At 54.0% G+C, this 24,410-nt stretch overlaps 7 protein-coding genes and 1 non-coding gene across 8 annotated transcripts; 3 read left to right on the plus strand and 5 right to left on the minus strand.

Moving 5' to 3' along the window:
* Window positions 1-3,691: 3,691 nt before the first annotated feature.
* On the minus strand, window positions 3,692-4,173 carry BDP81DRAFT_428446 (uncharacterized protein). Its single transcript, XM_060590424.1, has one exon. It carries the CDS (start codon window positions 4,061-4,063, stop codon window positions 3,887-3,889), a length of 177 nt encoding a protein of 58 aa, XP_060445441.1. The 5' UTR covers window positions 4,064-4,173; the 3' UTR covers window positions 3,692-3,886.
* A 20-nt stretch (window positions 4,174-4,193) lies between these two features.
* On the plus strand, window positions 4,194-8,536 carry BDP81DRAFT_428448 (uncharacterized protein). The gene has a single exon (XM_060590425.1). It carries the CDS (start codon window positions 4,480-4,482, stop codon window positions 8,197-8,199), a length of 3,720 nt encoding a protein of 1,239 aa, XP_060445442.1. The 5' UTR covers window positions 4,194-4,479; the 3' UTR covers window positions 8,200-8,536.
* A 933-nt stretch (window positions 8,537-9,469) lies between these two features.
* On the plus strand, window positions 9,470-10,266 carry BDP81DRAFT_449805 (uncharacterized protein; the record flags this gene model as incomplete). Its single annotated transcript, XM_060592452.1, has 2 exons — window positions 9,470-10,006; window positions 10,078-10,266. The coding sequence occupies 2 exons, from the start codon at window positions 9,470-9,472 to the stop codon at window positions 10,264-10,266; spliced, it is 726 nt and encodes a 241-aa protein (XP_060445443.1).
* BDP81DRAFT_488800 (U3 small nucleolar RNA-associated protein) lies at window positions 10,236-12,242 on the minus strand. Its single transcript, XM_060595245.1, has one exon. It carries the CDS (start codon window positions 12,222-12,224, stop codon window positions 10,431-10,433), a length of 1,794 nt encoding a protein of 597 aa, XP_060445444.1. The 5' UTR covers window positions 12,225-12,242; the 3' UTR covers window positions 10,236-10,430.
* Window positions 12,243-13,550: 1,308 nt separating this feature from the next.
* On the plus strand, window positions 13,551-14,481 carry BDP81DRAFT_488804 (uncharacterized protein; the record flags this gene model as incomplete). Its single annotated transcript, XM_060595246.1, has 1 exon — window positions 13,551-14,481. A coding segment is annotated over one exon (888 nt), but the record flags the coding sequence as incomplete, so codon positions are not given.
* Window positions 14,482-15,383: 902 nt separating this feature from the next.
* On the minus strand, window positions 15,384-18,270 carry BDP81DRAFT_374794 (indigoidine synthase A like protein). The gene is made up of 4 exons (XM_060586705.1): window positions 17,618-18,270; window positions 16,853-17,520; window positions 16,497-16,826; window positions 15,384-16,441 (listed from the first exon to the last, which is right to left on the minus strand). Exons 1-4 carry the CDS (start codon window positions 18,023-18,025, stop codon window positions 15,466-15,468), a joined length of 2,382 nt encoding a protein of 793 aa, XP_060445446.1. The 5' UTR covers window positions 18,026-18,270; the 3' UTR covers window positions 15,384-15,465.
* A 1,139-nt stretch (window positions 18,271-19,409) lies between these two features.
* BDP81DRAFT_t174 lies at window positions 19,410-19,476 on the minus strand. The gene has a single exon. It is a non-coding gene; the product is annotated as a tRNA-Lys (tRNA).
* Window positions 19,477-20,121: 645 nt separating this feature from the next.
* Window positions 20,122-21,817, minus strand: BDP81DRAFT_449809 (uncharacterized protein; the record flags this gene model as incomplete). The annotated part of the gene is made up of 4 exons (XM_060592453.1): window positions 20,122-21,023; window positions 21,077-21,269; window positions 21,325-21,737; window positions 21,805-21,817. 4 exons carry the CDS (start codon window positions 21,815-21,817, stop codon window positions 20,122-20,124), a joined length of 1,521 nt encoding a protein of 506 aa, XP_060445447.1.
* Between the last annotated feature and the right edge of the window lie 2,593 nt (window positions 21,818-24,410).

Raw genomic sequence — 24,410 nt, forward strand, 5'->3', positions numbered from 1 at the left:
ACAACAACGAAGAGGCACATCCAATATCATAAGGGCATTAATACGTTAGCTGAAAGACTCTTTATGTTACGAAAGACTGGGTAGGGTATGATAGTGAATCATCTCTTATAAGAGTGGTTTTGTCAGAAGACTTGTTCAGGAGAGCTTGTACGGCCGCACCTGCTACTAAATAGGACAGCTCTACGCTCTTTCCTCATCACGCAATCACGCAATCCTGCCTCTTTCCTAGTAGGAGCCTACCTAGACTGTACCTTCTCACACTTGAAGTTTCCATCCCAACCCATATTCTGATCTAAGAGAATTTCTTTGAACTATCACCACCTCCTTCCTGCCATCCTCAAGCTTCCACGTCTTCCATGCCATAGCCCCCTGACCACACGGACGAATACAAAGGCAACGAGATGTTGGCTTTATCGAAGTTGTGAGCAGCTATCTCAAGGGGTTGGTATGCATGCATGTGAGTACAGATTACAGCTACTTATTTAGCTAATCAAAGACGAGTAGTCTAAAGCGCATTTTCCATAAATCGCATATAGCATCGTCTGTTAAGTACGAGCGTTCGTCGTTAATGTATTCGTGAACGAATTATATAAGCGAGACAAGCAGTCATGAAAGACAAAAACGTAGCACATAAGATCAACTACAGCTATGTTCTTAAGTAAAGTACCGTGAAGGTAAGTGTGTCAAGATGTCTGCTGCTTATCCCTGCTCAATGACCTTCACTCAGGCCAAGACCTATCTATAGGCTGTTTCTGGAACCCAGATTTCGGCAACGCGGCCTACGGAGCATTGTTGAGGGGCTCTGTCTCGCAATATTGAAGGCATCGTTGCGCCTGCGAGTGACTAGAAAGCAACTTAACATTAATCTGCCTAGAGGGCAAAACTCGTCTTCAACAGGTATGGGCCTCATTTAACGTGTACTTCCAGATCGTCCTAGAACATTACGAGCGATCAAGTTCCCACTATATTAGGTCTTTCAGAGCTCGCACGGCATGTTTTCACCTTCAGAGAATACAGCATCGAATGAGTCGTCAGGGAAGAATCGAAACGAGCAAGACGACCGGCACTGACTTCGTCAAGTAGGTAACTTTAGCGCCAAGTACTAGTCACGTCTCCGATCTCTAATAATTAATAGCCCGGCATCGTTCTGCCACTTGCTCGCGACTGCAGAGGAAAGGATTGCTTGTGGTCCAGCCACCGGCCTGTACAGTCTCTCGGATTTAGAGAGCAGAAACCAAGTAAAGTCACGACTCCTCCGTTAAGCCTGCCGGCAAGCTTGCCTCGTTATCACCGTGTCTCTACGCAACAGAAACGATGGCTACGGGCTCAATCTCAATTGTCAGTGCAAGTCAAGTGAGCTTGTTCGATAGGAGAATGCTTGGCACACTGACAGGGTCCAAGTCCCGCCGTTTCAAGGGTCACCCGCGCAGAGACGGTTCGAGATTGGCCATCGATGACGACCGCGGCTCACCTGAAGACATTGAAGGTTCAGCAGCGTGGGAACCGTTTGCGGGCCGTGACAAGACTAGGTACTCTACGATTGGTAGTGGCCAACGACGCCACGGCGTCAACTACCCCAGGATGATGGCCGAATCACTTCAGGATCCCGAACAGCCTTGAGCTCGGGCCCTGGCTTCGATGCATCATCTGCTGCTCGATCGAGACGAACTCTTCTGTGCATCGGCGGAGTCTCGAAGCTGCCCACGACTTCAAACGGGCCATCATCCGTCCAATTCACCCGAGTCAGAGAATTTGCACTAGCATCTGGCAGATCGAACATAGTTACAGAGGGCCTTTTTGCAACAGCGACGCCGAGGGGACCGAAGAAGCAGAATGGGGGGGGGGGGACCCTGAGACTTTGCATTGGACCACGTCTGGATGCATTCCATGACGCCCATTACCTGCCAAGATGGCACGACGACGTATACCGACCATACATTCTAGACGACTGTGAGAGTCATTGAGACAAGCGGCGGCCACATGCCTCTCCGGCAGCGGGACATCCGGCTTGAACAAAGACCCTCGGTCTCGGAGCGGTAAGGAGCCAGTAGCGGCAGACTCCAAAGACAGACGGCGGGCGGAAAAGGCGCGTGGCTGGCGCCATGACGCCAAATTTCACGCGCAGAAGGACTCGGGCCTGCAAGTGACGAGCATTTTTTTCTCTTTCTCAATTCTTTGAGTGGTCGCAGGAGAGTATCCACGGTTCCCACTATGGGTGGATTGTCCCATCGGAGTGGGCAAGACGCAAGACCACGACATCGACATGGTGTTAGTCGGTGGGTTTTGGACATGGATTCTGGTCGACCCTTGACATTCTGGGGTCCTTTTTCGGGTTCTTGAATATGCGGATCTCCTACTTATGTAATGCGGGACGTTGACTGGGCGCAGAGATCGATGCGGTGTTGACCTTTCGAGTCTTGATAGTCATGCAATAGTCACTATTGGCTGGTAGGCATGGCGGCATGCTATTATGGGGTCGACTCCAAGCGTTGCCGTCCGGCGGAAAGAGGTTTAGTCCTTTGGTTGCCCTTGGGTTTCTTGAACCACCTCCGGCACATGTCTTGAACGGACGGCTGGATCTAGCAGCGGTCAGAACGGGCGCGCCCGGGTCCGACTGTCGTCATGCAAACCAGCCCGGTCCAGTTAGTCGTTTTGGAGATATCCACGATTCCCAAGCTCCTCCAATCTCGAACGGTGAACCGGGGGCCGGAGGGGGGGAGCAGCAACTGGCACCAGAAGTGATCCCCGTGAGCCCGCCCCTCTCCGATCTGTGCCGCAATTCTCCTCTCCCACGCCTCACCCTTGAACGGCATCTGGCAGCTTGGTTTGGACGGAGATCATGACAGGATCTGGTGACGGATTCGGGTCTCTTCAGGCGCGTTAGCGAGAGTTCCCGACGCCCAGGTTCAGCCCATGGCGCCCAGCCCGGAGCATCCAGCCTTCTGCAGACTGCGTGTGTGCTGTACATACGACAGTTTGCAAGGCCCGCATCCCCCGAGTCGGGTCTGCCCAATTGCCTGATATCTGAATCCTTGAGTTATTACGGACACGCGAGCGCTGAGTCGTCGATGGACCTGCTGAGTCGCTGACGCCGACGACCGCCTGCAGAAATCGTAGCCGGAAGGGGTACGGAGTCCGCTCATCCCCACCTGCTTTCGCTTCACCCTTGTGTTTATGTCAAGCGTGGACTCCATTTCCATGCGTTGGATGAGGCAGGAGACTATGCACATGCCAGCCTCAGAAACAGGTCAAGACAGCGCAATTCAAGGCACAGCATGCAGCGAAGAGGAGCAGCAGTGAAGAGCCCACAGCCAAGCGGCACATTTCGGGCGACCAACAGCCTCTTCTATTATCTTTTTGAGGCTGCTTGCTTGCGCTGTCGCTGACTCATTTGGGCTGTTGCTGAGCTTGCGATGTTGTGTTTCGCGCGGGTGGCATCCGAGGAAACGAAGAAAGCGGATATGGATGGTGGATTTTGAGGTGTTGTTGTCTTGTTGTGTTGTCTTGCCGTCATTCGCTACGACGCTACAACAATGCAGCCGCCCGTGGGAAATCACCATGGCAATCCGACCGAGCATTGAGTGAATTACACTTATTGCTTTCTTCTCCGGCAATGCGGGTACGGGTAGCATTGACAATCACCTCGCCTGTCCGTATGTACTTCACCACAACCCAAATGGAATTAAGGATGGATGGATGGATGGATGGATGGATTCCTTCTGTGGTTTCTCTGCTTCCCGCTCCCACTGTCCCACTGTCTCACTGTCAGTTCATCAGCATCAGCCATGATCAGCCTTATCTTACGGATACTCCAGAAACAAACATGGCCACACCACCACGACCCTGACTGACAGACCAAGTTGGGAAAGGCACCCGGAGCAGCGGACTACCCAAAGAGTAATTTGAGGTTGTCCTGCAAAGAAAAGCTTCCTGCGCAGAGGCTCTTCCGGTTGGCTAGGCTTCCCCTGTAATAAGCTGCGCTGGGCGTATCATGCCATGGGTCGCCCAACCTCTCGCATCGGCGCGTCAGAACCGCACCACAATCGTAGCCATAACATCTCATACATATCCCTCGCGTGACCCGCCCGCGCTGTTGGTGCCTCTTGCTGGTTTGCTTCTGGCTTTCTTGCTTCTGCAGCGCCTGCGCTTCCTTCTCGTGCTTCTCCCTACCCGTTTTCGTCACTTTTCTTGGTTCCTCTTTCTTTGGTCCCAAGCAACCTTTCCTCTCTGGGTGCTGCCGTCCTTCTTATGGACGGCTTGATGGAGACTGCTTGCATTAGGGCCAGCCAGTGCTACCTTACTTTGTCTCTTCCCCCGTCGAAACCGCTTTTTAAAAACCCCCCGTTGTCCCTCCCCCGGACACCATCTGACGGGTTCGGTTTGAGTCTGGTGGGAACTGAGATTCAAACTCCCTTTTTTCCAACACTACCAACCGAATGGCCATTGGCGCTGCTCTCACCTTAACAACTTTAGACGGACATGGCCGAGTCTGATCTCGTACGTCCTTCAACGTCGCATTCTGGCGCCTCGGGCTTCCAGAGGAGGTTTCTTCTTTCAAGCCCGGGGCGGCCTCGAACCGCAACTGGTCTCAACGACCCCAAATTCAACACCCCCTCGCCTGCTGGCTTGGCTGTCCGAGTCTGCATCAAGTTTCAGCCGTCTTTGGATCTTACCTACGAACGACAATATCAGTCATCATACGGATTCGAACCGACGGATCAACTATGTCAAGCCCTTATACGCCGCTTAACCCACTGCTCTCATGAGCTTCTCACCCGCAGAGATTCAACCGCCCTCGAGCGGACTATCCCGCAGATCGGCGAAGGGAAGCCGCTTCGATTTGAGTTAACCTACCAGATCTACTGTGGAGGCCCGGAGCCATGGGCTACGAAGACGTTTAGATCGTACCAGAAGTACCCCATGGACAAGCCATCTGCCATGGAGATTGCTCGCTCAACAGACCGCATCATCGGATCCTTTATGAAGCTTCACGACAAGACTTTCAGATGGACGCATGGTAGGACACGTGAGCGGTCCTCTAGCGAGCTGGAAATCCTCAAACCTTTGAGCAACCCCGTCTCCCTCCTTCACGTCCCCCAATCGCGTTTCATTGACGCTATCCAAGATTGGGAATTCGTTCCCGGCTACGAGATCACCCTGTCCTTCCGGAGTCGATGCAAGTCACGCAGGCAAAGAGAATGGCAACGTGCCATTACGCTGAAGAGCATGCAGAGCTCCCCACTGACCCTGTCCCATGGAGAAGATATGGCATGGGTTTTGTCAACAGCGATGCAGCGTGCCTTGGATGCTAGGAAAATGGCGTTTGATAGGCATCATCGCCAATCTCGTGACAGATTCGACTTCCTGGATGAGTCTCACCACTCTGAGCAAAACGCCGTTCACGTCGGATTCCAAATACGGAACCAACTTGGACTGGACCATAGGCACCTACGTCGCGAGCTTGATAGCAACCTGCTCCTCTTCGAACACCCCGACTGTCTCGACTGCGAGCAATTTTTGAACCAGGTCCAACATGCCTTCGAAGCGGTGCGAGACGATACTGACAAAGAGCTGAACGAGATGGATGACCTCAGAGTCACAGTCTATGAGCTGTCCGGGCGCGGCTGGAAAACCGAAAAGCCATTTGCCGTCTGCCTCGACTCGACTGCCTGTTATTCCCGGAGAACAGTCAAAGCCATCTTGGACAGAGTGCAGACTGGCGTTGCGGATATTCTCGGAGGCAACGATATGAGTATCACTCTCATGGTTCACAAGCGTGGCCACCTAGTTTTGGACAAGACTCTCGTGGCCCGTTCGCCGTACTACGCGACGGGACAGCGCCAAGACGAAGATCCTGAGACTGCGAAGGATAATTTCGTGTCTAAACTCAAGAGCCGAATTCAGTCCGACGTTTCCTTGGTGGTGAAAGACACGTGCGCTCTCTACGATTCTGAGCCACAGAATATTCGCGTTGTCGAGCGGCCTGTCCCTGCAGCGAATGACCCTGCAGAGATGGGAGCTTTATCATCTAGTAGCCCGCTCCCGATCCCGACGCCTAATGGGGTCGTGCCGGACTCTTTCGATGGCAGCTTCAATGAGTCGTCCGAACCTTCGATCCTCGAAGATGAAACGCTTCAGAATAGCAGTGGGGTTGAAACGATGGCCGAAAGCGTCAATGATACCGTGGGGCCCTCGCAACAGCCTGAAACTCCGGCCAAAGCAATTGCGTTCAAAGATCAGCTCGACTGCAGCCGAAGCAGTCTGTCCTTCTCGATGACCGAAGACGGGGAGACTACATATCCATCCTCGTCGTCTACTCCAAGCCTTGCCGACGATACCATTGGCACGCCCCACGACAGCCTTTTGATTACACCCACCTTTATGCGAACGCTCTCGGGGACCCCTCAACACTTTGACGCAGACCCGAACATTGCCGGTTCAGAAACCTCCGATAGCGAGCTTGTCGACGACTCACTAGCAGGGCCGCCGACACCGACGATGCAGCGCTTCAACGGCCCACGACAGTTCAGCCTGATGGGCAAAGGCAGTCGGTCTGTTTCCAGACAATCTCTGGTATCGACCGACTCTGGTTCCGAGCAGCGGTCACTCACCGACTCGGAACCGTCGCCTTCGCCGGATTCAGAGGATGTGGTCGTCCAGGTCGATGAAGTTGCGGGGTCGGAGCCCGAGGTCGAGTCTGCGGTCGCCTGTTTGCCGGTATCACCTGCCGCGAAGGTTGAACAGCCGTCCGAAGAGCCTGCTCTTGAGGGTTGGCTCGAATACTGCTGCGAACCGGTCGATACCGACGAACAATCGGCTGAGCCGGAACCGGAAGCACCGCTTGAACCCGAAGTCCAAAAGGTCGAAGAGTCGATAAGTCAACAGCCAGTGATCGTTATCACCCCAGACGTACCACGCGCTAGACCTTCCACACCTCCCCGATCCTTCGAAGGCTTCTTAGAGTACTCTATTGAAACCATTGTTGAGGAGGACGAGGAGGACGAGGACGACTCTGATGCCGAGTTTCATGATGCAGACTCTACATCTGCCTTGGCCGTCATGTCGAGCCCTTCAAGCTTTGCAACCGCAACGGAGACTGGACTGAACTCTCCCGTCAACTTCGACAATGGGCCTCTCTTTCCTCTCATACTTGACTCGGCGACGGCGTCACCTAATCGGGTTGATTCAGCTTCGCCTTCTCTTGATCTCGAGAAAGGAGCTCTGCCACCAGCTGTTGAGGTGATGGAGTCAGGTTCTCTGTTTGAGGATGTGACATCCACTTTAGCTTCGACTATCAAAGTCGATTCTTGTACGTCTTCCACTGACACGACCGAACCCATCTCTGCCCCACACATTCCCGAGGCAATTGAGCTGCCTCATGTATCCAAAGCAACTGAGGATTCTTCTCCCAAAGTTGCCGAGGACTCCTCCGCCACTGAAACGAATGAACCCGCTGTCCCCGACGTTCTTCCTACCCCCGAAGCTGCTGAGCCGTCCGCGGTTCCCTTGGAACTTGCCGAACCGGCTCTTGAATCTTCGGAGCAGATACACAGAGATTCACGGCCTCTAGTCCTGACCGAGGCCCAGTCCGTCTCGGACGAAGCCCCTCGCACGCCGATATCGGACTCGGCGCCCTCGTTCAGCGACAAAGAGGAAGCTCGTGAACCATCTACCCCGCCGTTGATGACTGAAACTGAGGACTCGGACTACTCAGAACCTTCAGAGCCTACTGTACCGTTCCCCGAATTCGCCGCCGATGCCACCGTTCACGACGAAACGATGTCTCTCTCGCATTGGTCGCCGCAGAGAAGATCATATCACTTCGACGACTCGAGCGACAGCTACTTCGGTCACATGCGCAAGATGTCTATTCCTCGGCCATTGTTTGCCCGTCCTAGCTCGAGTTACGCATCCTTCGGCGGATCGTTCGGTCACAAGCGTCAATTTTCATCGCCAACTGCCGGGTTCTTTGGCCTCCAAGAGCCGCGTCGTCTCGACATCGGTCTTCGTGGTGCTTTGGTCGGTATCAGAGCCTTACAGAGTCAGGGGAAGTTGGAACGACGACCATCACACGTTTTATTGGCACTCGAGAACGACAGGGGTATGGTCCTTGTCCCTGGCAACAGTCGAAGGAACAGCGAGAGCAGGGGAATTGGAGGTGCAGGTGTCTTGGGGCTGGGCAACGCTTATGCGTTTTAAACGGGTTCCTGGGACGGAGAAAAGGTTAAACTCAAGAGGAGGATTTTAAAAATGATGATATGATGACCTGGGGGGGAATTGGACGGCGGCACGGAGGCTGGGTCCAGCGGCCACCCGGACAGAGATCCGGTTGTTGGCATGGATTGGCGTTTGGGGGTACTTTGTTTTGATACAGCGGATTCATCGCAAGCGCGCAAGCGATGCATAACGGGCTCATTTTGCCTGAACAACAGCGATGACTACGTCGCTGTTGCTAGAATTAGACATTCAAAAGCACGAAATCTAGAAACCGGTATGAACTACACTATCTTACAGATTTGATTGTGACAGATCTGGTGTTTATGCTCCTTGACACTGTCCTGATTAAGGTCAACCTTGTCCGTTTGAGACTTCTACTTGAGCTGAGCCGTTTGTTTCCCACATGTTGCTTTCACCGCCCCTGGGTGCGGGCTCGCCATGCCGCCGCTCACCAACAGTCGCAAATGCAATGGTAAAAAGCTCGAGACTCGTGGCAAGGGTAGACAAACAAACCCGCGTGGCATACACTTATTCCCCCGGGGTACTGTTGTCTCGAGGCTGCTCTGAAATTGGCATGTCTTTCAATCTGTCTCACATGATGTACCTCGATCGCGTTTCTAGACAGCTTAACTTAGGTTGTCGACCCTGCTCAACCACGTGGTATAGAAATCCTCACCGACGTAGGTTGGAATGTCTACTCGAATCCTTCTCTTGACGCACATATTAACATAATTGCCCTGTTCATTTTCTTGCTTTCTCTAGGATTGAGTATGTTTGAGTTTGTTGTTGTAATTAATGTGACTGGGATCATGGTTTGTGATAAGGCCCCTGGGAATAATTCCAAGCCGCTGTTCAGGGTCCATGGAATAAGCCGGATGCCAAATTGGCTTTCTAAAGTTGAGACGCGATGTTCATGGCTTATTAACATTCCCCTGAATACACGATGAAATAAACAGCTGCCTCCATCTATTCAGTGTCTTCCTTTTTCCACTTCGCCGTTTCGCTCACCTTTGCAATCACCATCCTTCCGCAACGGGTTGGTGCGACCATAACTCCCCCTCATCAAGCCAACGCCTCTTAGCCGGAAGAAAGGGAGGGCCAAACGGAGCACCTTCGCAAGCCGCTTTTGGTCACATCGGCATCGGCATCGACTCATGCTCATACTCATGCTCATTTGAGTTAAGCACATCTCACCCCGCAGACAATATTCGCCTCTCATTCATATCCGCCTCAGTACCGTCCTTCCCGAACAATGACTCGCAGAACCAAGAGCGCCGCCCGCAAGGCCTGGGAGAGGGCCGCTGAGGAAGGAGGCGCCAAGCTGCAGGACGTGGAGAAGACGATGGGCGAGCTCAACATCAAGAAGGAGGGGGAGGGGGAGGGTGAGGAGAATGAGAATGGCAACAACGGAGGAGGCGCCGATCTTCACGACATTGAGGAGATGATGATCCAGTTGAATATCAAGAGGGAGGATGTCGTCGACGGCAGCAACCACAACGGCCATGAGCAGAATGATGATGCGATTCTGGATTGTGTTGAGCTGAAGGAGGCGTTGGATGACCTCAAGAACCCCAAGAGCGTCGATCCCAATGAGACGAAGGCGAATGGCGAGACCAGCGCACCAAATATGGACAGGAAGCTGACCCAGAAGGAGGCGGCGAACCTCCAGACGAACCTCGTCGCGCGCTGGGAGGAGTACTTTGGCAAGAGAGAGCTGGCTGACTGGCAGCGTCTCTGTGGTGATCTGGGTCTGGACACAGACTTGCCTACCAAGACCCAATGCCGAAAGGTGAGTGCCAGCAACTCAGAACACACCGTGTGATGGAGATTATCGGCTGACATGGTGAACCTCGTATAAAGGCCCTGAGGACGGTCAACGTCAGCATCAAGCAGTTCCTCAGCGTCGACAACCGGCCTAACGACGTCGAGTTCTTCAAGAGTCCCTCACAGCTTGGAAGATATTGCCGCAAGAACAAGATGTTCATGTCTAGCAAAGAGCTTCCCAAGGGCGATCCGCTCCGCTCCCTACGACGCAAGATGAGATTTTGATGCTTGGGCAGTCTGGGATGAGAGGTGAGGTGATGGGGCGGCATAATAAGAGCACAGAGGATGGCCCGGTTCAATGCAGGAAGATGGAATTAAGACAGGCCCTCACGCCAGATGAGAAAACCTTCAATACAAACAAAGCCACCGATTTTTTTTAATAACCCTCTTTAACTCCTAATCTCCCACATTCTAATCTTGCCTGTATCGTTACCAACCGCGAGGAGCTCGCTGCTCCGCCCAAACGCAACACTCGTGATCCTACCCAGGGGCGTCTGTTCCGTGGGCCAGTTCCTGTAGACGGTGCAGCTAGGGAGGTGAACCAGGCGCAGCGCGTCCTTGGTCTCTGTGCTGCCGAATGCCATCAGCTGGCCGTCGGGGGAGAAGGTCAACACCGTGATGGGCGTGACGAGCTGCTCAAACGTGCGCGTCGGCTCGGGCCGCTGCTCGACGTCGACCTCGCCGGCCTTGGACGACGTCTTGACGAGCGTGTGGCGGTCGTAGATGTTGGTGATGCCGCTGCTGGAGCCGACGGCCACCCACCTGTCGTCGCCGAGGAGTTCGGGCCCTTGATGCCCGCCCAGCGCGATGACGATGCCGCCCACGCAGCCGTCGTCGTGCCACACGGACAGGAACCGCTTCTCGGCGACGCTGTACTCGCCGACGGAGCCGTCCCTGCCGAGGATCGACAGGCCCTCGCCGTTGCTCCACCACGCGAAATCGGCGATGCCGTGCCGGCTGTCCAGCCTGGCGGCCGCGATCCACTGCCTCGACTCGGTGCTGACGATGTTGATGATGCCGCCGCCCTTTTTCGTCGACGCCACGAGGCCCATGTACCGCCCGCAGGGGCTGAGCTTGAAGCGCTCCATGGTCTTGTGCTCGAGCCTGTGGCCCTGGATCTGCGACGTCTTTTGCACGTGGCCCGTCTGCAGGTCCCAGCTGTGGAAGAACTTGCGCCGTCCCGCGAAGAAGATTTGGTCGCCCGAGGGGTAGAGGAACTCTGCGCGGCGGACGTCGACGCCCTTGGCCTGCACCGATGTGAGCATCGGGTTCGGCGTCGGGTGGGCCGTCGGGTTGAGGTGGTGCAGGTAGAGCACCGAGGAGACGCTCGAGGAGAGGAGGACGGGGTATCGCGGGTGGAAGGAGAGGTTGTTGACGGCGGCCTTGTGAGTGTCGGGGATCTCGCGCGTGCGCTGGATGTCAATGACCTCGGGCCGGAGGCGGGCTTTGCCGCCGTTTGCGGCGCCGCGGCCGGCGAGGCGGTGGACGTCGCGCATGAATTTCTCGAGGGGCGCCGCGGAGAGGTCCTCGGCGCTGTCTTCTTCGTCGGAGCTGATGGAGGAGTCGGAGGCGGCGGCGGATGAGCGTCTTCTCCTCTTTGCGGGCCGGCCCTCGGACAACGGCTCTTGCGCCCATTTCGGGAGGGGGTTCAGGCGGACGAATTGCTGTCTCAGTCTTCTGCTGTACTCGGCGCCGCTGACCACGTCCTCGGCCTCGGTGAGGCGCAGCTTTCGTAACCTCGTCGCGGTCGCCAGGGAAACGGTCAATCGCTCGTCGTCGCTGTCCTCCCACGCGGGCGCGTTCTCGTCAACGGCCGCTGTTTCTTGCTTGCTGCCCGCCTTTGCGCCGCCTTTGGCCCCAGAGACTCCGGTGTCGAGGAAGAAGAGGTCGTGATCGGCAACTTCCTCTAGTGTGGGCTCGTCGTCCGGCTTGGTGAGCTGGAGATTCTTCTCTCTCTCGAGTCGTTCGATATCGCCGAGCACATCGTTGCGGAAGAGCTGTTCGCGGAAATCAGCCTTGCCTCCCAGGACCAGCTTCTCGAGCTCTTCTTCGTCGGAATCCTTCTCGTCGAACACGGGCTTCGGTTTGCGCTGGCGGGGAACTCCCTCCTCGAGTTCTGATTCCTCGGAAGAGGTGACCTCCTCCTCGTCGGAGAATTGCTCAAATGGTTGCTCTTTTGCCATTGTCGCCGGTTGGTGGTGATTTTCTTGTCTCGTTTGGTCGTGGGCGCACCAGCGAATCGAGGTGGGATTGGACGGGCGGCTTGCAGAGGACGTCCAGAAATTTTTTAATGGAGCTTTCAGCCTTGCAAAGACATGGAGGACTTGATTGGTTTAGTTGAAGGCGCTAAGATCTGGATCAACCAATGGAATTGTATACGTGACAAGGCTCGATTGCGGGGCATCTGGAACCCCTCCAAAGCGAGATTGGGACCTCTGTGCATCGACTCAACCAGCTCTCAAACGACACTGATGCTTTCGATTTCAATCCAGAATATCTCAGTCTAATACAGTTATTGGGCTGAACAGACTGATTATATGGTGAAATCCACTGGATGAGCACGAATCTTCGTCAACTCTTAACCAAAATCAATTTCTTCATTGAAAACGAGAAATGTGTTACCAGTTTTCTCACCATCTGTCTTCCATTAAGATAGTCGCCCTTACTATGCTTCTTCTCTTGTCATTTCTTGCTGCTTGAGACAGCTATGTTTTACTTGCTTCTGATCCTCATCTTGATACTCAGACATGCAACAGCTGATAGTATTCGGATGTCGTTTTGAACGTCGTGAGTCTTCAACTTGCGTTAAACACCTTGATTGTAAAATGGTCAAATCGCACAACTAGCAGCATTTGACTCGCAGCTTCAGTCTCGAATCTCAATTGTTATAGTCGGTGCGGAGGCTTTTTACCGTGATATAGCTAAAAGGGAATCAAGTCTTTACGCTATACTGAAGGAATGCGAGGAACAGACTCGATTTACGCGATTCTGCAATAACTCGTACATCATTTACTTGCCCTCAACGGGTCTTAGTCGTCAATCAACTGTCCTTTCTGATAAACTACCTAGTGGCGAGGACTTCATCATACAACCCCCCTGGCACATTGGTGTTTCTAGCACGAAGAGTAAGTCTGTGGCCTGTCTGTGGCACCTGTCTTGTCGAGGGAGGTACTTTGGGTACGTTGAGTCCAAGTCACGAAAGGGGCAAGAATGCAAGCCGTTCCTTATTCTTTTATTCTCTGTCTATCCCAGTGCATTCCGCTTGAGCTATGAGCCACCTGCCCGCCCATCCTCTTCCATCTCATCCCACGTCAGTCGCTCCTCTTCCCAGTCTTTTCCCACACGTTTAGACTTCCAGCAACCAAAAAGTTCATGGCCACCTCTAGGTAGCGATACACGGACAAGATGGCACACCGACTGTTTTCCGCACGGATCAGGAGACTATTTCCAAGGTTCTTTACCCAGCGGCGGATGGCCTGTACAGGAGGCTTCTCTCTGAAGACGATGTATACCCCAGAGAGAGCGATCGCGAGCAGAAGAACCGGAAACGGTGCTTGCGTCGAATCGCTCTGAAGACTGCAACTGAGCAGATCCAGACGGAATACAGTGACAAGATGACGACAGCTGATATGAATCAGCGCAAGAAGGATATCGTTCGCCGCATGGATCGTTTCAGTCGAGAGCTCATTGATCGAGCTCGTGGGTCCCTGGCGACAGAAGGACAAGGAACCACTGCACCATCTAATGAGGATGAAGGGGCTGACCCTGACATTGACATGGCCGAAGAAGAGGAGAATGTACCGAAACCCGACGCCGAAGAGCTCTTTGCTACCGATGGGACGACAAACCTCGTGGAGCAAAACGACCAAGACGTTGACCATGGCGAGCAAGCCTCTGAGGTCCCGTACCACGAAATCGTCAGACATGCACTGGAGATACTCCTCGAGGACGAGAAGCCCAAACTCCCAGACCAGGTATTCCCCGACTGCGTCGCGGACGAGACCATTGGCGAGCAACAGAAAGCAAGGCTGTGGCAGTGCGAGGACCTACAAGAACTGGAGGAATCCATTCCGGTTCCAGGTCACCCCAACATCCTCCTCGGCGGTCCGTCAACTATTCCAGAGCTACAGGAACACATCGTCAAGACGGGCATAGGACACTTGATGCGTGTAGAAGACATCCCTCCACGAATGCCGATTTCAAGGGGCGGAATCAAGTATGGCAAGTGGCCAACAACGGTTGAGGATATCATGAACTTTTCATGGCGACGATTCTTATTGGAGAACCATAGAGACAAAGTTGTTTTCGTCCCGATTCCCGGCACAGACGGAAACATGCCAACCGACAAACTAGGCGTTAACGCCATGTTGAGAAAATCGGTCCAGGACAACTCCTGATTCAAACATGAGACGTGGCAAAAGTCTCAAGGTTTTCTGAACGGACGTGTAATGATTGGTATATCTCTTTAGGGGGATGAGAAAGAAGAGAAGTTGCCTCTCGGTCTCGTATTGATATCGTGGATGTTTGCTGGTATGGATGGATGAGGAAGGAAAGAGCTTGGTGCTCGGTCTCTTATCATTGCCGGGGATGTTTGAGGCTATGGGCATATGAAGGAGAATACTTGCTTGTCGGTCATATATTGTTAGGTAGCTATCTGCGCTATCTGCTGGCATGGATGAATGTGGAGGTTGTGGTATTCGGCCAGACATGAGGTTGAGAATATCAGGGGTGCCCATCTTGTCGCACATCTTTTCCCACGCCTGGACCTCGTGGTGGTGCTGAATGTAAGCCATAAAAGAAGTGATGACTTCCGGCGATGGTAGATAGCGTTATAAGGAACGAATAATGCGATGGGAGAATATGTTTAGTATGGTGGAAAGCATAACGACACTAAGAAAGGAAGATGATACGAAGTCAGCAACGCCGCCCTCACCTGTCACTCGATCGGACCTGGAACCGGATCACTGCGGACTCGTAGTGAGAGTTCTTGACAGCCAGGTGTCGAGGGCCTTTATATCCCACTGGATTCCGCAGCTCGTCATCCACAACAGGTACCTTCCAATCCGATCCCCAGCTCCCGGCTTATCAAGGTTCGTAGTGAGTGTTCCTGGCAGTTAAGTCTCCAGAGCCTTCGTATCCTACCAAAATCAGCAGCAGGTTATACTACGTTCCCAAAGGTGTTTGATTTCCCCGTTGAGATTTTGGCCATCGGCCCCTTTAAGCACCCTAGCAGTCTATCAAAGTTGAGGTAGATCCCATACAGAGATTTTTTTGATCGTCAGGGTCGCTCGTCTCTAGTGAATTTAGTATCACAAATAAAAGCACGTAGTACGGACGGTAGGTATAATGAACTAGGTTCAAATTCAAGTTTCACTGAACGCCGCCAGCTTTTCTATTCTACATGGGTAACCTCACGATGTTCTCTTAACTCCTCACAGAAGCTTTCAGGGCCCCATCCAGCCTCTCCAAATCGGGGCTCACACTCTCGTGGCTCTTGAGCGTCATGACCGCCGCCTTCTGCGCGACGTCAATCAAGTCCTCCACCTTGCCTCCCTTAGACAGGCCAGCGATCAGGACTCCCAAGAACGTATCACCAACACCATTGACAGACACAATCTCGTCGAGGGCGACCCTCTCGGCAGGCGGGAACAGCCGCATGTAGACGCCGCCGACGGTGGGATGATCGACGTACCCCCTCGTGAGCAGCCACTTCTCCTCGTTTCTGTCCTTGAGTCTAGGATCGTTCTTGCCCAAAATCGTAGTCAGGAGAACACCCTTGGATCCCAGCTTCGTGACCAGCGTAGGGATGTACGGCAAGAGGTGGACCGTCTGTACGGGGATGCCCGCGTCCGTCATCTCCTTGGACGTCAGAGCCACGAAGCGGTCCCGGGCACCGCGCATGTTGAAGGCGTCAATGACCTCGAACCATTCAGGCGTATCAAAGAAGCCGTTCTCCTTGGCCGCGCTGTACATGGCGTTGAGCTCAAAGTTGTTGGGCGACGCGATATCAATGCCGGGGCTGGGAAAGACGCCGAGGTGCGGGTGCTCCTTGGGGAACAGACCGATGGACTTGGCCGTCGAGACGGGCTCAAAGGCGACCTTGCATCCTTGCTCGCGCCCGGCGTCGATCCATGCCCGGACGTCCTTGGGGCTCCAGTTTCCGTCGACGACGAGCCACGCCGGCTTGGCGCCCGCGACGGCGGACTTCCAGTAGTCTGGGAAGGAGTGGTTGGCAAAGATGCCCATGTCGGCCATGGCCATGATGAGGTTCTTTTCGGCGTCGTTGACGGCGACGTACTGCGCCGTGCGGTTCGCGACGTGGTACTCGGAGGTGAGCTGGCGGATGTAGGTTGTCTCGAGGCCCGAGGCCTTGAGGGAGGACAGGACGGTTGCGCCGGCGCTATTTGCTTTGGTTTAGGACACAGTGACAGGCGCAAAAGGGGAGGCGAACTTACACGTCGTCACCGATCAAGCTACACAGGCGTACTGTTGTGTCTTTGCTTACTCTGTGGGCGGCGAGGGCGACGTTGTGACCAACGCCGCCGATAGACTGGTTGATACAAGCAGGGTTCGAGGTTTGCATGTGAGGCGCGACCTCCTTCTTGTCACCGATAGGATGATAGTCGCAGCTTAGGTCAATCGCCACGGAGCCTGCCACGAGAACATCGGCCTTGCTGGACTTGGGCTCTTCCACTTTGACTGCAGGTTTAGGGGCAATATCGTAACCAGAAACATGTGTGCTCGAAGAACTATCTACACAGTCAGAGTTGAAGTCCCCGGCCGAGCTATATACAACAAAGTCAACACTTACGATTTCGAAACGCCCTCTGTCAAGAGTTTCGAGAGCTCCACCGAGATCTTGGTAGCCCGCGCCACGTTAGACCTAACCAACGCCTTGTTGGCCAGCGTGCTTCGCTCCTCCGTCAACTGTCTGATCCTGCCGAGGACATAGGGCGTGTTCTTGGCACCCGTGAAGCCCTTCTCAATGGCTTCCGTAACCGCCGTCTCGATGACGGCGTCCATCTCCGCGCGCGGGATGCCGTACTCCTCGGGGATGGGGTTGGCGAACAGCATACCGGACTCGATGCCCAGACTCTCCTGCGCGAGGATCATGGCGGCGGCCTCGCGCTCGGTCTGAACGACGGCAGGGCTCTTTGTGCCGCTCTCGCGGGCCCAAAAGGCGGGGAAGTCGACGTTGCCGGTCCGGCCGTCAGCGAAAGTCGCGACGAAGGCGCCGTGCGTCTCGAGGAACTCGAGCGTGCGCGGAATGTCGAGGAAGCCCTTGCAGCCTGAGCTCACGACGGCCACGCGCGTGCGGCCGAGCTCCGTGAGGTCTGCGGAGACGTCGAGGGATGTCTCACCGCCGCGGTGGACGCCGCCTAGGCCGCCGGTGCCGAAGATGCGGATGCCAGCTAGCCTTGAGAGGAGCATTGTCCCGGCAATGGTTGTGCCGCCGTGGACCTTCTTTCCAGTGATTCCCTGGGATGTGTTAGAACTGAAGCGCGGAACATGAAAATCAGACATCTTGTAACGAATCAACTTGTACAACAGCGCAATTCTATCTAGTGAGACTTACCAGGCCAACGAGGTGAGCAACGTCTCTTCTCGACACCTTGCCCGCTGTGCCAGAATCGACCATGAAGGCAACCTCAGCCTCCGTCATTCCAACAATGGGCTCGCCGTTCAGGATACCACACACAGCAGGGACACCGCCGCCCTGACGGACGATGTCCTCCAGCCCGAGATCGTTGCCCAGCGCGCCGTGTGTGTAGATCGTTGACTCCAGAGCCACAACGGGCTTGTTTGTGGCAACGGCATCGGCAACCTCTTCAGAAACGCGCAGGAGATTCTTCAGTCCGCCTGATTGGTATGCGGCGGCGCTCATGTGACGACGGGCCGCATTGCTACCAACAGTTTGGCGTGAAAGCTGCAGCTGCGAGAGAGCTTGTCTTGCCAAGCGGCAAGATGAGCGTGGGACAATCATGTTTGATAGACGACGGTGTTGTGCCGTGCCCCTGGTTGCTTGGTTGTCTTAATGTGAATGGACTGATCAACGTCTTGTTTCCTCGATTGATTATTTGCCGTCAAGCTTGCAGCACAAAAGTTTGAAGGTTAGGAATACCGCTGAACTTTAAACACGACTCAATTGAGCTTTCTGGGTGCTCAACATATAAGATGATTGTCTAGCTTCAAGAGCAACGGAGTACGGCGATGTGAGAAAACGCCCTGCCAAGCACCCAGAACCGAGGTGCACGCCCTCCGAAGTACAGTGGTGCTTACCTTTCTTACAAGGAAGGTCCAGACTGGTACCCCACCGCGCTACGCTGCCTGTGGCTTAGCGCAGGTGAGTTTCGCGATCCTGCGATACTCACTCTCACGACTCATAACCATGACAAAAACTTCACAAATGCCACCCTTTCTTCACGATAACTCATAAAATCGTTGAAATTCAATGACAAGCAGATATCCTCACCACTAGACTATCGGGGATGTGTGGATGTTTTCATCCAGTGATAGTTGGTTGACAACCGAGACCCGCTGAGAATATATGAAGGATCCATACCTTAGCGCAGGAACTCATAGGCATAGCCTCTAGCTTCTTTACAAAATGGGTGATACAACGTCTTGCCCAGTCCCATTCCATCACCTAGGACTGCGCCTCGTAGAGGTCCGTTGAGTATGTGGCACAGTAGCTCAACGCCTTCTTTCTGCCACAGGCGCAAGACGGTCTCGAGATTAAGGTTATACCTAACTAATGTAAGTAGCAAAACCATTTCTCACCTGTTTCTCTACCTCACTTCCTGTATATTCGTTTGATAATATATCCTAAGAAGCCGAGAAAGGCGAAAACAAGAATCAAGTTGCTAATATAATAGCAAAAACAGCTGCGTATAGCAAAGGATATCGTCCTTCCAATCAAGTACCGGCGGCCTTGGCGAGTCCGTTTCCCACTCTATGCCGAGACGATGGACACATTTGGGGTCCAATTCCCCATAATTGTGCTGGACGAGGCGCATAAGGTCGAGTGATGGTAGTGAATGCTGTGTATAAGTAAACCCCGATGGTGACATCGATTGAAAGGAGTTTGATACTCCATGACACCTGATGGCATAGTTCATACTTCATCATTAGCCTTCACCAGTACAATCTCAACACACCAAACCACATCAAAGTAGAGAATTATCTCCAGGACTAAAATCACAGCGAAAATGAGGAGAATCGAGAGCCAACAACCAATTCAATAAGTAAAAATTACAAAAAAGAAGGAAAAAAAGATGTGTTGCGTCAATCGCGGACGGGAATTGAGCCCGACGTGGCTGGTGTATGTTAGTTATCAAGTTCAGATGTAGTGTCTTTGGTACAGGCAGTGGCGCTTACGGGTCGAACCCACAACCTTGAGATTAAGAGTCTCACGCTCTACCGATTGAGCTAGCCGGGCAGGCTTTTGAAGATTGGTGACTGTGAACGGCGACGAAGTGGTTCATACCGGGTTGTGTTTGTGGAATTTGTCGTCGTGGGGTCTGTGGTGGATGAGGGTCTCCGAGGGCACGGAAGACCTGGTAGGTAAAATGGGGCCGGGGGAATCACCAGTCTCCGCCGTGACTTACAACCATGACTTGAAGGAAGATGGACTAGAGAGCAAACAACAGGTCACATGAAAGAGCGAAGGGAAGTGTCAAGGTCTGATTCCAAATTGTACAGTTTTGTTTTGGGGTTGAAATTACTGCTATAAAACCACCGAAAATATATCCCTGTCCCAAAATTGCAACAAGGTCAAAGTCTTTAGACCCTGTTTCTTGAGATTTCCCCCTTTCCCAACGCCCAGAATGGTATATAAAGTAAATCCTATCAAAGAGAGGAAGAATGGCGCAAGGGGTGGTGTCTTGTGGTTGTTCAAAAAAAAAAAAAAGAGCCAGCTCAGCTGAATACAAAAAGGATAAAAAAAAGCTCTTCCTTTCAGGAACACATACACACAGACTCTTTGCTTTCGTTTCGAACGTTCTTTCACTCGTCCTCATGATCATCACACCGTTTCTTCCTTTCAGCATCCCTCCTTTTGCTCTTCTTCTTTGGCCTTCTTTATCTTGCTTGGCCAAAGGAGTACTGGTGTGGCGGCGGGCTCTTGACAGGCGCGTCGGCGTAGGCGCCGGGAATCGGCACGGCGTCGTAGACGGGCTCGTCCGCGGCCATGGGGGCGTGTTGCTGAGGCTGGGGCTGCTCTTGGTGAGATGACTGCTGCTGCTGCTGCTGGAAGGGGAACGCCGGGCCGGGACCCTCGGGCGACGTGGGCGTGTACGCCTCCTGTCCGGGCTTGGTCGCCGCGCGCGCCTTTGTCGGGGGCGCCTGGAGCTGGAAGGCGGGCTTGGGCTTGCCGAAGCTGGACTCGGGCTCGACGAAGCGGGTGCCGGGCGTGAAGGGGGAGGCGCCGGCCTCCTCGATGCGGGACAGGCTCTCGAACGTCTTGTCCGGGTGGCGGGGCGACAGGGCGTACTGGGAGTAGAGGCCTGGGGACTTGAGGCCGGGGGTATTGGGCGCGGACTGGGTGCGGAGCTGGGCGAGGTAGAGGTCGGAGCGGGCGCGGTCGCGCATGTCCATGGACTTGTGGAGGCGGCGCTTGGTGTAGTAGCGGTAAAAGACGATGCTGTAGAGCAGGACGCAGATGACGTCGATGACGATCTCGATGACCATGCAGATGAGGGCCCAGTTCTGGAGGCGGCAGATGAGAGCGTAGTCGACCTTTTCGCCAAAGACCTCGGCGCGCTTGTTCTCCTTGCACGACCAGCCCCACATGTCCTTGCCGCCACCGTTGCTGCGGCTCGACTGGAAGAGGCCGGCGGCGATGGCCCACATGACCATGGAGAGGATGAACCAGCCGATGGCGAAGAGGGTGTAGTAGGTTGCTACCTTTTCGGCACGTTGGTGGCCGCCGCGGCAGTAGGCGAGGAGGACGCCGATGCAGACAGCGAGGGAGATGGAAGACACTGCGAAGGATGTTAGCAATGGCAAAAGACCAGATCTCAAGGCATTGACTTACTAGTGATAACCAGGACCTGGGGCCAGATGGCGGTTCCTTCAGCCCATGATGGCAGACCGCTTTGGGCAGGGAGACGCTTGGTAGCGTTGAAGATTTGGAAAGAGGCGGCAAGCATGGAGATGATGATCAAACTGCAGCTGAAGCTGACGCCACGAAGGGCGAACTTTGCCATGCGGACGCGAGTCTTGATTTTCTGCACCGTCAAAGTTAACATCATGTAGTCTCTAACAGACTAAGAGCACACATACCAAGTCGCGTGCTTGCTCCTTGTCGGTCGCCGCTTCACGCTTCTCCAAGATGTCCTCCTCGCGGAAAGTCGGGCTGAGCGGGTTCTCGACAATTTTCCTCGCTGGTGTTCCGGGCACCCTCATGGCGCTCTTGAGCGGTGATCTGGGCGTCATGGGGACGGCGACGGACTCGCGGTTACCGCCGCTGTTGTTGATGTAACCGAATCCGATATCTCCAGGCTGGGACTGAGGCACTTCTGATCTGACGGGGTCGGCGAATGGTGACCGTACGCCGTCGACGGGAGAGTGAACTGATGTTGCTTCTGCGAAGCGAGGAGTGCGAGGGGGCTTGAGTGATGAGTCTGAGGAGGATGAGTCTGTAGAAGCTGATCGGGCCGGGGCGAGGTTGAGGGCGGCAGGCCGCCTCCTATCTTCTGTTACAAAGGTGTAAGTAAGCATTCAGTGTTGAAGTAAATCACCAAACCTAGGCAAAAGACATACCTTGGGAAGCCATGGCTGTGCTATGTGACTGTGTTCCGGACGACGAAGAGGTGGCAGCAAGAGAAGTGTGTCTAGTATATAGGAAAGGCACCCCTTAGACTTTGGGTCGCCAACAGTAAGACCGACTTCGGGACATGCAACAGATTTCGGTGATCAAAGCAAGAATGAAGCACGATAGGAATCAGATTTCGGAGAGACCAGCTGTCGGAAGGGAGAAAAAAGAGGTCCAACAACTCGGTCACTCGGGGGAGCAGGTAGTTTTGAATTGGCGCCGGCAACCTTGAACAGATGAGGGACCCAAGGCAGAGGCCCTCTCACTGCAGCAGTACTGCATGGGGGCGGGCAGATCAGCAAGGTGTAAGTGGGACGAAGCGGAATGGGGGAATTCCTACATGGAGCGTGGTAGGGTAGGATGGCGCGAAGGTTGAGCTGGGCTCTGATAGGTGAGAGGCGGAAGTTCCAGGCCGGCGATTCGGTCGTGATGGAAATAGACGCCCACGAGAGTGGACGAGGTGGCGCCGAGCTTTGGTTGGCTCGGTGGCAGGTGCTTCGAGACTCTGTCTCTCACTCTGTATTCTAAAAGTCGCCAGTTCCTAGCTCGCGGATCACTGATCCGAGCGGAGACCTTGATAGTAGTGAGTTTCTTGTTGTACGAGACGGCGGTTACTGGATATATCGGGATATGATGGAAGTGTGTAAAACAGTTCAACACCAGAGACGGATTTCCTACTCGGAGGCAGAAAGATACAAGACCGAGGAGACGAAAGCACTGCGAGGAGGAGATTTGTCAAGCCAAGAGTTGCGCGCATTTCTCAACACTCAGACGAATATAGAATATTGAAAGCAACCCCCAAATAGGCATTCTCAAGAGAGGGGAAGAGAAGGAGATAGATAGAGCGAGCGAGAGACAAGGACTCGGAGCATGCACACTCGTCCATCTCCCAGAGTGACCAGCCGGCCTCCTCAGCATGCCGGCCTTTCCAGCTTACAGACAGGACAAGATACCTCCTCACTTCTCTAACGACCCTCGTGCCCTCCTCGCCTCGACAAAGGCTCACTGGAGCTTGGCGGCATTTGTCGTAGCATCCGCATGGTTCGACGATGCACGTAAGGCCCGTGATTGGACATGGCTATCCAAATTGAGAGGAGGTAGGTGAAGTAGCAATGGGAGGACAAAGATGTGGTTGGACGGAAGTTTGGAAAGAGGAGAGAGGCTTGCGGCCACCCTTGCTCACGTCCACGGGTCCTTGATCAACCACCGGCGCCAACTCCTCCCAAATCGACGTTCGAACTTCGAACCCTTGCTGCCGCCCGCCTCACCCCTGTCGGACAACTGCGGTTGTGATAGGCTCAAGTGGTGCAGCCGCCTCCGGATGCCGCATGCTTGCACGTTGGCGCAACGGCCTGCGACCAATCAACGGTCAAAAGTGCGTGATGGATTTCCAGCCACATGCAGAGTGGGCGGTAAGCAGAAGTCGGGGGGATGGAGAAGTGGGTGAATGAGCAAACACAATAGCTATGGCGAGGTGGCATGGCGCGGCCTTTTTTTTTTGGTGTATCTTTTCGCTCGAGTCACCCGAGTCTCTTAGTTTCTGGGTTTTTCCCCTTGTTCCTGACATTGACAGGGAGTCGGACAATGAGCTTGATTTTTGACTTCCTTCTGGCGTGGTCAACGACTTCGGGCACTAATGAACTTCACGGTGGGTCCTTCAACTGCTTGAGGAAGTGTGTTTGCTCTACTCGCCTATACCTAGTTTTCGGTGAGGGTGGTTCATATGTCGAGTGATGAAGTATGCAGGCTGGGCTGTAAGGTGCTCATTTGTGATATAGGTGCTCGGAGTAGCAGCGTTGTTCGCAACTTCGCCCCCCTTGTCCGCTGTTACCGGGCCCAAAATCTCACGTTGGCCATCTTTCACTTGAGTAGCCGAGAATCGCAGAAGTAGTCCGCAGATCCGTAAGCTTGACCGAAGTACTGGTACACAAGCGGGATAAATTGCTTGCTAAGCCTGGTTATGCAATTGAGAGAAGAGCTGCCGTGTAATCTCGAGATGCGGCGGCAAAGCAGAGGCAAATTTGGGTGAAGATGCTCTCTTCTTGATGAGTTCATCTTGACGAGTTTCCTTTTTGAGAGAGCTGTCAGCCCCGTCAGCGATCGTCCTTGTTGTGCAGATGGATGGTGCGAGGGAGCTACAGCCCACGCGGATAATTACAGTAGGTAATGACAGGGAACATTAAGTAAGGCATGGCCCGTGTGCCGTCACTTTTCCTTCCCGCCCTCGTCTAATAACCACCTAGGCGAACCAAGAGGGTCGACCGTGCTGCCATCTTTTAACCCTCCATTGCAGAATGTGGGAGAGTAAGAATGCAGGATGCAGTCAAGTTTAGCCCGCATTCACAAACCTATTTTTAGGAGATGTGGCTAATTAGACCATCAGTGACAATGAGGTGGGTTACCTTGCCTTACTTTGGTGTCTGCCCAGCCTACTTTTACCCAACTTCTACAAGCCGTGCCGGGACTTGGTGAGTGTGACGGACCGCCGGGCATTTCGCTCCTTTGCGGCTACGGCCATCCCGATCCTGTTCGGCGGAGCTCAAGTCCCGGATGA

Source organism: Colletotrichum phormii (assembly GCF_030913505.1).
Source record: "Colletotrichum phormii strain CBS 102054 chromosome Unknown BDP81scaffold_10, whole genome shotgun sequence".
Lineage (NCBI taxonomy): Eukaryota > Fungi > Ascomycota > Sordariomycetes > Glomerellales > Glomerellaceae > Colletotrichum > Colletotrichum phormii.

Excerpts from the sequence above, each read along its gene's own strand:
- BDP81DRAFT_428446 (XM_060590424.1), bottom strand. The coding sequence starts at position 4,063 with ATGAGATGTTATGGCTACGATTGTGGTGCGGTTCTGACGCGCCGATGC.
- BDP81DRAFT_428448 (XM_060590425.1), top strand. The coding sequence starts at position 4,480 with ATGGCCGAGTCTGATCTCGTACGTCCTTCAACGTCGCATTCTGGCGCC.
- BDP81DRAFT_488800 (XM_060595245.1), bottom strand. The coding sequence starts at position 12,224 with ATGGCAAAAGAGCAACCATTTGAGCAATTCTCCGACGAGGAGGAGGTC.
- BDP81DRAFT_374794 (XM_060586705.1), bottom strand. The coding sequence starts at position 18,025 with ATGATTGTCCCACGCTCATCTTGCCGCTTGGCAAGACAAGCTCTCTCG. Across the intron at positions 17,521-17,617 it reads TTGCTCACCTCGTTGGCCTG|GGAATCACTGGAAAGAAGGT; the intron begins GTAAGTCTCACT and ends AACACATCCCAG. Across the intron at positions 16,442-16,496 it reads AGCTTGATCGGTGACGACGT|CGCCGGCGCAACCGTCCTGT; the intron begins GTAAGTTCGCCT and ends CAAAGCAAATAG.